This window comes from Passer domesticus, chromosome 7, assembly GCF_036417665.1.
Source record: "Passer domesticus isolate bPasDom1 chromosome 7, bPasDom1.hap1, whole genome shotgun sequence".
Taxonomy (NCBI): domain Eukaryota; kingdom Metazoa; phylum Chordata; class Aves; order Passeriformes; family Passeridae; genus Passer; species Passer domesticus.
In genome coordinates this window covers 19,011,529-19,025,143 of record NC_087480.1, presented here as the reverse complement: position 1 = coordinate 19,025,143, position 13,615 = coordinate 19,011,529, and the positions used below count along the sequence as shown (strand labels likewise).

The 13,615-nt window shown below is 64.8% G+C and overlaps 2 protein-coding genes across 2 annotated transcripts; one reads left to right on the top strand and one right to left on the bottom strand.

The window, feature by feature from the left end:
• Positions 1 to 1,311: 1,311 nt before the first annotated feature.
• APLN (apelin) lies at positions 1,312 to 3,169 on the bottom strand. Its single transcript, XM_064427356.1, has 3 exons — positions 3,011 to 3,169; positions 2,109 to 2,280; positions 1,312 to 2,018 (listed from the first exon to the last, which is right to left on the bottom strand). The coding sequence occupies exons 1-2, from the start codon at positions 3,084 to 3,086 to the stop codon at positions 2,114 to 2,116; spliced, it is 243 nt and encodes an 80-aa protein (XP_064283426.1). The 5' UTR covers positions 3,087 to 3,169; the 3' UTR covers positions 1,312 to 2,018; positions 2,109 to 2,113.
• Positions 3,170 to 6,992: 3,823 nt separating this feature from the next.
• On the top strand, positions 6,993 to 13,031 carry XPNPEP2 (X-prolyl aminopeptidase 2). Its single transcript, XM_064427337.1, has 21 exons — positions 6,993 to 7,333; positions 8,080 to 8,153; positions 8,242 to 8,352; positions 8,431 to 8,494; positions 8,672 to 8,776; positions 8,898 to 8,984; positions 9,085 to 9,231; positions 9,326 to 9,427; positions 9,535 to 9,616; positions 10,005 to 10,200; positions 10,324 to 10,413; positions 10,512 to 10,621; positions 10,706 to 10,783; positions 10,871 to 10,942; positions 11,049 to 11,109; positions 11,294 to 11,363; positions 11,477 to 11,581; positions 11,899 to 11,958; positions 12,137 to 12,213; positions 12,330 to 12,428; positions 12,702 to 13,031. Exons 1-21 carry the CDS (start codon positions 7,288 to 7,290, stop codon positions 12,900 to 12,902), a joined length of 2,037 nt encoding a protein of 678 aa, XP_064283407.1. The 5' UTR covers positions 6,993 to 7,287; the 3' UTR covers positions 12,903 to 13,031.
• The last annotated feature ends 584 nt before the right edge of the window (positions 13,032 to 13,615 follow it).

Sequence of the window (13,615 nt, the reverse complement as noted above, 5' to 3'; positions counted from 1 at the left end):
GCATCACTGCCTTGCTGCCACAGCCACAGCAGTTGTTCTGGGGGTCTGCCGGGCCCCCACTGCTAGTCCTGCAGCAGGTACCTCACCAGATCCCTTGGGCAAGGGGCCTGCTGCTGTAGCTGGGGAGGCAGACCATGGGCATTGAGAGGCGGTTTGAAGCACAAGGGGAGAGCTCTCCCAGTTCAAACCAGTAGCAGCAGCACTGGGCGGCAGTGGAGGAACAGTAAACCCCCCCCCAACATCCCAGAGCTGGAGCTGGGGGTAGCTGGAGGGGGCTGTGGCTGGGGCACCACGTCCTGCCCCACTCGAGCTCTACGAGGCTGCTGGGTCTGGAAAACGGCACGGGGGCCAGGGCAGGACTGAGCAGTGGGTGGGCAACCCTTGCCCCCCCACCCAGACCATCATGGGGACACTGACAGTGACTCCTGGGGTGGCCGTGAAGCCGGGTGGGGTGGCAGGGTCTCAGGGCAGCGGGCAGCAGTGGCTCGCAGGGCCCCGCGGGTTCGCGGATCGTGCGGCGGGCGCGGTGGCGACGCGGCCGGAGCGCTGGCGCGGGGCCGGGCAGCGCATCCCTCCCGGTCCCGGCGGATGAGCTAATGGAGGCCAGCTGGGTCCCGGCGCTTCCCCAGCCCGCAGCTGCAGCCCTTCCGCTCCTCCACAGCTCCTTAACCCCCTCCCCGCCGGCGCTGCCGACCCCTGCCCGCAGCCCGCGCCCGGAACGTGGGCAGCCCCCTGCAAACAGTGAGGGGCTTGGAGGCCCCGCATGGGCACTCCCTCTCCCAGCGTCCCAGCTATGGCAGGGGGTGTCCTGTGCCGTGGAGTCCCATCCCTTTGCAGGGCTCAGCCCCTCCTCCCCACCTGCAGGATCCTACAAGGATCCTCAGTCCCCTGAGCCTTGACCCTCCTGCCCCCATATGGGTCCTGCTCACACCCAGCCCCATGGGGTGGGGACACGTAGGAAAGGAATGCCAGGGATACCAGGGACAGGGACACCAGAAACAGGGATAGCAGTGACTGAACACAAGGGACAGGGATGCCCAGGAGGACCAGCATCCCTGTGCCCTTCCAGCATCCCCTCCGACCTGTGTTTTCCCACCCTCCTTGCCAGCTCCACAGGCTCAGCACATGGCTTCACTCTTTGCTGAGCACCTTCTCTGCCAGCAATGGGCTGGGAAAGGGGCTGCCATGGCCACAGCCATGACCCCCAGTGCCTACAGACAGCCCCAGGAGGGAGCAGAGGGACCTGAGATCCCTCCGCACCAGCAGGAGAGCAGCCCCTACCTGCCCTTCCAGAAATCAGCATTTCCTGCGTTAATAATCATAACTCTTTATTATAAAGATGTATTTACATGGAATAAATCTTTACAGACACAGAAGACAATCAGCAGGGCCCAGCTCAGAGCCAGGGCCCCTCCTTTGGTGCATGGCAGAGCTTGACAGAGACCCCAGTGCCCCCCATTCCTGCTGTCCCATGGCATGAAGCAGAGGGGCCCAGGGCACCACAGTGTGTCCGGGGTGGGCACCCCACTCCACCACGAGGTGGGTCTGCCAGCAGGAAAGGGAAGGCAACTCACTCAGGGTGTGGGGTGAGCACCATGGGAATAAATAGACCCAGGGCAAGCTGTGTGCTCCCTCTGGCGTGAGGGTGACAGACAGGGCTGGGGCAGGACCCCGAGGGAGCTCACAGACCCCTAGGAGAAGCTGCTCTGCCTGACAAAGTGCTTTGCACAAAGCCCGTGGTCCCAGCGGGCCGATGCCCGAGCCAGTTATTTCATGCCCACCAGGGCATCGTGGCAACCCTGGCCCCTCTGCGGGCAGCCCCCATCCAGCCGGCCCTGCGAGGCAGTGAGGAGAGGCCACAGTGCCAGACATGGCACCGGGGACGACTGCCGGGAGAAGGTGGGGCCGGCCGAAGCCTTACAGGGGGGACCCCAGGCTCAGGGCCGGAGGATGAGCAGATGGGGCGAGAATGGGGCGCAAGCAATGGAAGCCGTGTCCGTGGAAGGCTGGTGGCACCCCTGCAACGAGAGCAAGCCCAAGTACATATGAGTTCCCTCACGGCACCGTCACAAGTTTCCCTGCATCTCCCGTGCCCCACTGCATCTCACCTGGCTCAGAATGGCATGGGCCCCTTGTGGGAGAGCCGGGGCCGGGGCCGCCGGGACCTCCGCCAGCCCCCGGGCCGCGGGCCGGTCCCACGCCGTGCCCCCCGCGGCCGCACCAGCCTTCGGGTGAGGCCGCCCTGGGCATCCTTCCCGTCCGGCGCCCTCCGCAGCGGCCCTGAGGAGATCAGGAACAGCGTTAGCCACGCGTCCCCCCACGCAGGACAGGGACAGCAGTGGGGCTGCCTGGCCCTGGGCCGGCCGGTTTCCTGGATTGTCCCCAACAAGAGCCCTCACTGCCAAGCGCTTCCTCTGCCGGCCACCTGTGCCATCCGTGGCCATCGCGTGCGGCCACGGCCGCCGGCCGCAGCGCGGGGCATGCGGCTGCTCAGCTTCTTCTTCAGCCCCAGCCCTCCGCACAGCCACCCCTTCTCTGAGCCACCGAGACGCTCAGCCCTTCACCCCGAGCCGGTTCTCGCATCCCCGTCGTGCCTGGTGCCGGTACTGCGAGCAGAGGTTCCGTTCTCCCGGGACCCTGGAGCCGGGATGCTCTGCTCCCCTGGAGCCTGGCGGGGATGCTTCGGCCCCAGCTCCTGTCCCGGCGCCCCGCGGGGTCGGTCGGCAGCCGGGGCCGGGCCCGGAGCCGTGCCCCGCGTGGGTCCGGTTGCGGGACCCGGCGATGCCCGGGGCTGTCACCGCTGCTCCGGACGCTCCCGCTCTGCACGGGGACCGGGCGTTTTTTGGCTCCAAAGAACGCGCTTTGTCTGTCCCCAGTCCAGCGGCAGCGGATCCCGGCGCCCCCCAACCCGCGGCCACCCCGGCGCGGTCCCCGCCGTCCCCTCTTTCCTCACTCCCTCCCTTCATCCCCCGCTGCCGGCGGGAGCTCCCCGCGGGCGTTCGGCTCTCACCGGGGGCGGCCAGGACGAGCCCGAGCAGCAGCAGCAGCAGCAGCAGCGGGGCCAGGAGCCGGCGCGGCGCGGCCATGGCGGGGGGCGGCGGGGGGCGGCGGGGGCGGCCGCCGGGGGAGCCGCATTTGTAGGCGGTGAGAGCCCGGCCCGGCCCCGCCGCCTCCCGTCATCTGGCCCCCGGGATGGGGGGAGGTTTCCCCTCCCGCCCTGCCCCGCCCCGCCGCTGGGACACCCCAGCGGGTTCCCCCCGATCCCGGTTTGCTGCCTGATCTCCTCCCGGCACATCCTCCGGGGGATTCCCCGCCCACAGTCCCCTCATCGCGTCTCCAGCGCCCTGAGACCACCCCAGCTTGTCCAGGGGCTCCCATCCAGCCCGAATCTGGGACCTGCTCCCAGCCTAGCCCAGCCTCTGTGCCCAGCCTGGTCCAGGACTCCCTACCCCGCGTGGTGCTGGGACCCCCACACCCAGACCCTAACACTGCATCCAGCTTGGCATGGGACCCCCGCACAGCCTGGATCCATCATGTCCCCTTCCACCCTCGTCCTGGGACCCCCATCCCAGCCTGATCCTCAGATTCTGGCACCCTCCACTTCACCTGGCACACGCAACCCCTCCCAGTGCCCCCCTTCCCCTGGCACCCAGGGGGCAGGGGCTGGTCCTGCCCGCCCACTGTCCCCTCCAGCCCCCCAGCCAGGCAGTGTCTGCACAGGGGTCAGTGTGTGGTGAATTGCCCTCAGCCCGCATTGCAGAGGGGAGAAGGGAGAGAAATCGGGAATTACTTTGGGCCCAGGAGGAATGGAGAGGTGGGAAAAGGGGTTAAGGTTTGGAGGTTTTTCTCACTACCCTGCTCTGATTTGATTGGTGATAAATATATAAAAGGGGAGATTTAGATCAGATATTAGGAAGAAATTCATGGCTGTGAGGGGGTTGAGCCCCTGCCACAGGTTGCCCAGCGCAGCTGTGGCTGTCCCTGGATCCCTGGAAATGTCCAAGGCCAGGCTGGACAGAGCTTGGAGCAGCCTGGGATAGTGGAAGGCGTCCCTGCCCATGACAGGGGTTTGGAACAAGATGGATTTTAAGGCCCCTTCCAACCCAAACCCTTCCATTATTCCATGATTTTATGAAATTCCATTAATTTCCCCAAACTGAGTCTGTTTCACCCATGCCTGCATCTGGTGATGTACTGGTCCTTATCTCAATCTTTTCCTCGTATTTTCCCTCCCTGCTCAGTTGAGGAGGCAGTGATGCAGCAGCTTTGGGGGCACCTGGCCAGGGTGAGCCTCCACAAAGGTCATCAACCCTCAAAAAGATGGATCACAACTAAACTGCACCCTGAGAGAGCCCCTACCAGCAGGGTGAGGGGGCAGGGGGTGGCCCAGACAGGGTGTGGGGACAGAGGGGCATATTGGGGGGACTGCAGGAGGAGTTGTATGGGGGGTGGGTGTATGGGGCAGCTCTAGGAGGGGCTGGTGACTGCATTGGTTTGTGAGGGGGGACTCTAGAAGGGCTACAGGAGGAGTGGGGGGATGTGAGGAGAGGCTGTACCCGTTGTGTGGGTGTCATGTCACAGCCCCACACATGTCTGTGGTACCACAGAGGGGCACATCCCCTGAACCTGTCCCAGCCCTGTTGGCTGTGGCCTCTCGCCCCAGCCAGGTTCTCCTGCAGGCCCCACTCTGGCCCACTGTGGGGTCAGCACCCCCTGCCAGTGCTGTGCACCCCCAAAGTGCCTCTTCAGGGGGAGCAGGAGCTGTAGCCTCATCCCCGCAGCCCGGCTGCCCAGCTCTGTGGCGCAGGGAGGAGGCCCCAGCCCATCCCTGGGCAGGCATCACAGGGCACACCCCGCCTGCCAGGGCGCCCTCAGGATCCTGGCAGCATCCCGGTGCCACCGCCGGCTTCCGCATTCCTGCGGCCGCACGCCCTCCCCGCGTCCTGTTTGCCGGGCGCGTCTCCCCGGCCTGAGTCACCCCGCGGCCTCTGCAGGTGACGGAAGGCCAACAATAGCCCACAAAGGGAGGATGTCCCCCCAAAGCCTTCCTCCGGCTCGTCTTCGAGGAAACCTCCCGCGGGAGGGACAGGCCCCACCGGACGCGCGGCGGCCGAGGAGCTTCGTCCTGTTGACGCTGGCTCGGGCGACACGCGGCCCTGGGGTCCCCGGGCCCGGCCCGTGCCACCCCCGCGCTGGGCCAGCAGGACCTGCCATTGCGGGTGATGGCACCGCGGGTGGAGCTCAAAGGGCAGGAGTAAAGGGGGTGAGAACCCCCTCGCCGTGGGGACCCCCTGGGTGCAGCCCTGGGGTGAGGAGTGCAGCCCCCGGGCCCGGCAGGAACCAGGCTGGGAGGACGAAGCCCCATTAAGGCGTCTCACTGATGAACAGGATGGCAGCAAAGTGCTCTCTGAGTGTCCCCACGGCTCCGCACCGCGTCCCGGGGAAACTGCATAACAATCGCAGCAGCTTCGGTGTCCCTCTCCCGCCTGTCTCTGTCTTGCCCCTGATGGGGACCCCGCCCTGCCCCTTCCTGGGCTCCTCTCACAGAGGGGGGACCAGCGGGGGATGCCAGGCACAGGCAGCCCGAGACATTCATGACATGAGCGTTCCAGGGCTCAGCTGGACAGAGCGGATGGCCAGGGCTCCCCCCGGCTCTGCTGCTGCCGGAGCTGCAGGTTGGTCAGGGACAGGACACAGGACAGTGGGACACGGGACAGGGGTCTGCGGCTCCACGGCGCAGTCCTGGTGCCACCTCGTGGTGAGCAGGGTCCCAGTGCCACAGCTGGACAGTCGGAGCGGTGTCACGGTGGGTGGAATGGTGACACTGCTGGACAGGCAGGCGTGGACACACCAGACAGTGTGGGGACACAGCAGAACTGTCCCTGAGGGGACACAGCTGGACAGTCAGAACAGTGACACAGCCAGACAGTTCAGTGACACAGCTGGACAGTCAGTGTGCTGACACAGCCAGACTGTCATTGCAAGGGTAGAGGCCTAAACACCTGTGTGCCCAATAGGGCATGAAGTGCCACCGGGAAGAGGCAGCAGGAGGGTTCATAGCCCCCACACAAATCCAGCTTTGTCCGGCCTGGAGCTGAGCCTGTGAGAGCCGGGCTGCAGGGATCCCAGGCCCAGGAACAGGGGATCACATCCCAAAGATCTTCATGGGCTGTGATAAGCAGTGATCCTGTAGGAAGTGCTCTGGGAGGGTGGGGATGTGAATCTGTGGGGACAAATGTTTTTTCAGGGCCCATTACAACAGATTACAACTCTCTTTTAAATTAAATAGAGTTGGTGTGGATTAGATAGAGGGAGGAAAATCTTCCCTATGAAGGTGGGGAGGCCCCAGCACAGGTTGCCCAGAGCAGCTGTGACTGCCCCATCCCTGGAAGTGCCCAAGGCCAAGCTGGAAGGGGCTTGGAGGCACCTGGAATAGTGGCAGCTGTCTCTGCCCATGGCAGGGGGTCAAAACGAGAGGGTCTCTGATGTCCTTTCCAGACTCAACCAATCTGTGACCCCGTGACCTGTCCTGGGTGGGGACGTGCATTCATCCCTGGAGATCTGTGTCCGTGCCAGGGATGGACACCTCCAATGCCTGTGGCAGCAGGTCTGCCCTTCTCCCAGCCTTTCCTCCACAACCAGAGTCATTAAAGCTGCTGGAGGAATTACCGTGCAATCAAAGTGACAGGCCTCGGGGCCAAGGCTCCTTATGATGGTGATAATGAGGTTTTGGCAAGGCAGATGCAAGGAGGTGCGGAGCTGATGGGCCTGGAGGGACAAAGGGCACATCCCAGCAGGATCCTCCTGTGGAACACAGGTCTCTGTGCAGCCTCAGCAGAGGCTGCTGGTCCCGGGCACTTAACAGGGGCTGGTGCCCACCTGCATGGCTCCGTGTCCTGTGGAGGAGGAGGGATGGCTTCGGGGGCTGATTGGCTTGGGGAACATCTGGCCCTCACCCCAGAGATCCTGTGTCAGCTCTCCATAGATCCAAAACACAGGGGTTCTTCAGGGAGCAAAGCCTTTCCCTGACCTCTCCCTGGCCATTAGGGGGTGCCAGGCTCAGTTGGCATGCTCCCACTTCTGCTCCTGCAGGATCTTTGGACTTTGTGCTGATTTTGCTGTTTGCTTTTATTTAGCAGTGGAATTCACTTTTCAACGGGACAACAAACCCTGCTCCCCACCCCCTGTATCTGCTGAGGCCTCTCCCTCCCATTCCGAATCCCTCTGCCCCTGGGGCAAAGGCACAGGAGGAGGGACCTGTCACACACTTGGTGCCAGGCAGCAGCCATGTCCCCCCCGCTCTGGATCGCAGCCTGGGCGCTCCTGCTCCGCGGTACGGCAGAAGGGCGGGGCGCTGGGGTGGGAGCACAGCTGGGGTCTCCCGGGAGCCAGATGTGGAGAACGAGGGATGCCCCAGCCGCAGCTCTGGGTGAAGCAAAGGTGGGGCACACCAGGGTAGGAGCCAGACTGTGTCGCGGGGCTCACCCTGCCCGGCTGCCTCAGGGGTGGGCCCGGGGCAGGTGACAGGTAAGAAGCAGACCCCCAGGGTGCAGATACCTGCTACCCAAGCCCCCTCATGCTGAGGATGACCCCACCGATCCCAAGCTGTGTGCCCTTGGCCCAAAGTGAGAGGCCAGGTGCCAGCTGGTGATGGAGAGCCCAGGGAGTGGTGGTGGGACCCCGTGCCAAGCAGCCCTGGGGAGAGGTCAGGTCCAGCTGGACATGGCCCCACTGTCAGCCAGTTCCTTCAGCAGCCCCAGTGCTGGGATGCTCCAGGCAGGCTCCTGCCAGCTCCTCCATGCTCTGCGCTGGACACCAGCTGCTCCCCGTGACGATTCCACTGTAGCACAGGCACCGGGAGATTTATCTCCTCTCAAACCGGGGGATGACATGGTTTTTCATCCACTATTCCTGGGGCTAAAAACACTGGGTTTTGCAAAAAGCCCCAAGCTTGGCTGGCTGGTGTTTGGGGCTGGGGACCAGGGTCACAGCTGCCTGGTGCGGTTCCGGGCTGGAGCAGAGGTCCAGCAAGCCCCCCAGGCTGCAGCCTGAGGCTCCCGAGCGCTGCCGTGTCCACAGGCTGTGCTTCAGGGTGGGCGCCGCAGGCTCCTTCCACCAGGAATGACATCCGGGATTGCTCCGCGGACCCGCCGGTGAGCCCCGCCTTGCTCCCCCTCCCTGTTCCTGAGGCCCCCGGCACAGGGTCCCCCCCAGTCCCAGCACGTTCCCCTGTGCCACCAGTACCTGCCACCGACGGCCACCAACACGACGGCGCGTCTTGCCGTGCTGCGGGGCATCATGCAGACCCACGGCGCCCACGCCTACATCGTGCCCTCCACGGATGCCCACATGGTAAGGTGGGAGTCCCCCGCACCCCAGAGACCCGCTCCGTGCCCACAGCCACCTCTCACTGCTCCATCCCGGCTCCAGAGCGAGTACATCTCCGAGCGGGACGCCCGGCTGGGCTGGCTCACTGGTTTCACCGGCTCCGCAGGTGAGGGCACCCCCCAAATCCTGGGGTCGCTGCTGGGGGCTGGCACTTGCCTGCTGGTCCTCATTCCTGGGGATCCGTGTGCACGGCACGGTCCCACTCCCTGAGAGCCGCTGGGGGTCCCTGCCGGCTGCAGGGAGAGAGAAAGAGGTGACCCCTGAGCCCCGTCCCCTGCCCCAGGCACCGCTGTGGTGACGCAGGACAAGGCTGCCCTGTGGACTGACAGCCGCTACTGGACCCAGGCAGAGCGGGAGCTGGACTGCAACTGGGAGCTGCAGAGGACAAGTCAGTGGGGGCAGGATGGGGGCTTCTGAGTCTCCCCGCTCCCAGGGACCCCCCCAGCCCCTGCCACAACCTCCTCTGGGCTCAGCGCAAACTCGCGGTGCCACCCAGCTCTCTCCTGCAGCCTCGATCGAGTCCATTGGGATGTGGATCTTGAAGGAGGTTCCTGAGGAGGGGAACGTCAGTTTGGACCCCTTCCTCTTCTCCATCGGTAGGGCTGGCTGACACTGTGGGTCACCCTGCCCACGGGAGGGCAGCCCCTGGGTGTGAATTTACCAGGAGCCCAAACCTGCGGGCTGCTCACCCCCCAGACACCTGGAACAGCTACAGCCAGGCTCTGCACGGCTCCGGCCGGACCCTGCTCCCCCTCGAGACCAACCTTGTGGATCAGGCATGGGGTGACCAGAGACCCCTTCCCTCCTCCAGTGAGATCTACAGCCTCCCAGCAGAGTTCACAGGTCTGACCCCAGCCTCCCGCAGCTCACCCACAGCACCCCCAGCCTGGGGCCGCGCTGGTCCCTGCACTGAGCCGACCACTTGCCCGACTCACAGGGAGCCGCTGGCAGGACAAGGTGGCTGGGATCCGGCAGCGGATGGAGCAGCATGTGCAGCGCCCCACAGCCGTGCTGCTGTCGGGGCTGGAGGAGACAGCCTGTAAGCAGCCATGGTGCCGTGCTGGGTCATGGCAGGGGCCGTGGGCTTGAACCCTGGGGGTGGGAGGGCAGTGTCGGTCACGGGTGCAGAGGCCTCGTTCCTGGCAGGGCTCTTCAACCTCCGCGGAGATGACATCCCCTACAACCCTGTCTTCTACTCCTACACCCTCCTGACCAACACGACCATAAGGTGGGCAGCACATCCCTGTGGGCACAGGGCTTGGAGGGGCCCCCACCCACCCCCTTTCCAGCCTTCCTTTCCTGAGCCAGCCCCCATGGGACCATCCTCTCAGCCCCGTTGCCCCTTATCTCCAAAGCCACTCCATCCTGCCATGCCCAGCCCCACTGACTGCCCTTCTGAGCTACACATCTTTCCCAATCCATCCCCCCGCTCCCAGCCCACTCCAGGGCATGGCACACTCCCTTTCCTCACAGCTCAAGTTTCTCCCATTCCCAGCCCAGCATCCCCTCACAGCCCCCCAGGTCCCTCCTTTCTGCTGCTGTGGCCGGACTTGGGGGGACCAAAGGCAGCAGGTGACCACCAGGTCTGTGCCCGCCCCATCCCGCTCCCTCCCCAGCCTGTTCGTGCAGGAGTCCCGGCTCTCGGTGGCGGCGCGGGAGTCCCTGCGCTCGGGCTGCCCGGGGCCGCTGTGCGTGGAGCTGCAGGAGTACGGGCAGGTGAGCGCCCACCTGCTCCACTACGCCCGGGGCAACGTCACCGTGTGGCTGGGCACCGAGTACACCACCTACGGCCTCTACTCCCTCATCCCCCAGGTGGGCACCGAACATGCCCATGGGGCATGCGGGTCCTGCAGGCTCGGGGACGGCCCCATGTCACCGCATTGTGGGCGCATTGAGGGGACAGGTAGCTGTGTCACTTTCTGCCTGTCCTCACAGGAGAAGCTGCTAGAGGAGAGCTACTCGCCTGTGATGATGGCCAAGGCTGTGAAAAACACCCATGAGCAGGAGATGCTGCGAGCTGCCCACGTAAGGGCTGTCCCCCTCCCCACAGTCCCCTGCAGAACATGGGGGAGAGCAGGGGAAGCAGGGTGCTGATGCCCCCTCGCTGTCACCGGTACCCCCAGGTCCGGGATGCGGTGGCCGTCATCCAGTACCTGCTGTGGCTGGAGAAGACAGTCCCGCAGGGGCAGGTGGATGAGTTTTCAGGGGCTCGGCACATCGATGCATTTCGCTGGTCAGTGCTGCCCCTGGCCTGCCCTGCCCAGGGAAGGGCAGCCGGGGACCCTCAGCACCTCCCTTTCTCCCTGCTGCCTTCCAGGGCCCAGGAGCACAGCCGTGGGCCCAGCTTCCAGTCCATCTCGGCCAGCGGGCTCAACGCAGCACTGGCTCACTACAGGTATGGCTGGGGCAGTGGTGGGCAGTGGGCAGGGGGCGGTGGGCAATGTCCAGCTGGGAGAGGACTCTGACACACCTCCCCTCGCAGCCCCTCCAACGGGAGCAGCAGGACACTGTCTGCAAGAGAGATGTATCTCTTTGACACTGGAGGGCAATATCTGTGCGTAGCTTTGAACAGAGACCCCCCCCACCACAGCCCCACATCCAGGGGCCCCCAAAGCCAGTGCTGTGGCTGCATCAGCCCCATTCACGACCCCCCTTTGCAGGGATGGGACAACAGACATCACTCGCACAGTGCACTGGGGTGAGCCCACCCCACTCCAGAAGGTACCAGCCCCTCCCATGTCAGCCAACATTCCCCTGCACTGTCCAGGGCAACCCTGAGATGCCCAGCACCCCCCTGCACCACCCAGCACTCCCTATGGCACCCTGCATCAGGTCCTGACCAGGGCTGGATGTGCAGGGGTGAGTGTCTGGTACCACCACACTCACGCCCTGCCATGCCATACAGGAAGCCTACACCCGTGTGCTGATGGGCAACATTGACCTCTCCCGCCTCGTCTTCCCATCCAACACAGCAGGTGGGTGCCAAACCCAGCATTGGCCCTGCACAGAACCCCTGGCACAGGGAGCGGGAGGGCATGGGGGAGCCCCATGGGCTCCTTGGCCCCCATCTCACCTCTTCATTCCCCAGGGAGAACGGTGGAGTCCTTCGCCCGCCGGGCACTCTGGGATGTTGGACTCAACTATGGCCATGGGACCGGCCACGGCATTGGCAACTTCCTCTCAGTCCATGAGTGTAGGTGCCACCAGCAGTGGTGCTGGGCATGTGTGCCGAGCGACAGGGACAGGGATGAGGACGGGAGCTCACTGGGGGCTTCCCAGCAGAGCCTCTATAAGGGGCAGAGAAATCCCTACTTGCAGTCTTTGCCAGTGTGGCCCCATGATCCTTGCTGAGGTGGTCTCAAGGTCCTTACTGGGATGATCCTTGTCCTTGCAGTGGTCCTTGCCGTGGTGGCCCCATAGTCCTTGCCCTGGTGGCTCTGTGGTCCTTGCTGGGGTGTCCCTGCAGCACATGCCATCCACAGAGCTCTGACCTACCTCATGTCCCTGCAGGGCCCGTGGGTTTCCAGTCCAACAACGTGCCACTGGAGGCCGGCATGTTCACCTCCATCGGTATGTCCCAGCACCCCAGCTGGCATCCCGGCTCTCCGCGACAACCCTGGGCACAGAGCCCAAGCAGGGACAGGGTGTCAGTTCTCAGCCCCACTCAGGGGCCAGATCCAGCCCCACTGGGATGGGCTAGGGGAGCCGCTGGGGCTTGGGGCTCACCAGCCTTGTCCCTGGCCCTCAGAGCCCGGGTATTACCGGGATGGAAAGTTCGGGATCCGCATTGAGGACATCGCCCTCGTGGTGGAGGCACAGACTGAGGTAGGGCAATGGGGACAGGGTGACAGGGGTGGCACACCATGGGGGCCTGCATCGAGTCAGGGGTGGGGGCAACTCCAAGGGGGTAGGGGACACCCAATGACACCTCTCTGTGGCAGCACCAGAGTGGGGAGAAGCCTTTTCTGACCTTTGAGGTGGTGTCCCTGGTGCCCTACGACCGCAATCTCATCGACCTCAGCCTCCTGTCCCCAGAGCAGGTACGGGCGTGTGCTTGGGGTGGGGAGCAGAGCAGGGATGCGAGGTCAGCACAGGGGCTTGGGGGGTGGATGCAGGAAAAAAACAGGACCATGGCATGAGGCTGAAGTGGGTAAATAAGGACAGAGCAAGGATGGGCGCATGGATGAAGAGGGGAAATGAGCTCTGCAGGTGGGGCCAGTGGTCGGCATGTGGGGCAGCTGGACGGGGAAGGCCAAAGGCAGGGGCGGCACCCAGGTCACCCCCCGGCAGCTCCCCGTGGTGTCTGGCTGCAGATCCGGTACCTGAACTCCTACTACGAGAGGATCCGGGCACACGTGGGGCCGGAGCTGCGGCGGCAGCGGCTGGAGGAGGCGTACGCCTGGCTGCAGGAGAGCACCGAGCCCTTCCCGGTGAGCAGCGCCGGCCCCGCCGCCGCGGGCACGCTGGCCCTCGTCCCACTGCTCTCGGTGCTGCTCAGCCGGCTGGGGGCCTGATCCCGCACCCGTGGCCCCACCACGGCCGGGTCTTCCCCCGCCCTCACTTCCTATTTTTTTGGTGTATTCTATTTGCTCGTCTGTGATTAAACACGAGCAAGGCGGGCCCCGCTGCGCCCTGCTGTGCCCGATGCGCTGCGCGTTGCCTCGCCGGCGACTTCGGGCTGGAGTCCGGCCCCCAGCCCCACCCCCGTGACCCTGCCTGTGCCACCTTGTCCTGCCCTGAGGCGACCAAGCCAACGCCGACACTGAGGAGATGGATTTGGGCAGATTATAACTGTGGGGCAAAAGATGGAGGATTTGGAGTGAGAGGATGCAGGGCAGCCAGCCCAACCACGGATGTCCCCGCCGGTGCTAGCAGCGGGTTGACCATGAGCACGTCCCAGCGGGTGTGAAGCCGAGCCGGGAGGACCTGCGGGTACAGGGGACACCCCAGACCAAGTGTCACGCAGAGCGCCTGGCTATCATGTCCCAGCAGGATGAGCAGGCACGGGGGTGGGCACGACACAGGGGTTGGGGACTGTCACCTTCTCCAGGGGGAACACACGATGCCCATCTGCAGAGGGCCAAGGGGCAGCAGCACTGCCAAGGGGAGGCAGGGCACGGGCAGCATCACCGAGGGGCGGCACGGCCCTGTGAGAAGTGTCAGGGCGCAGACACCGTCCCCACCCAGGGGCCCCGGGCAGGGCGGCAGCTCGCTGGAGGGTTTCCTT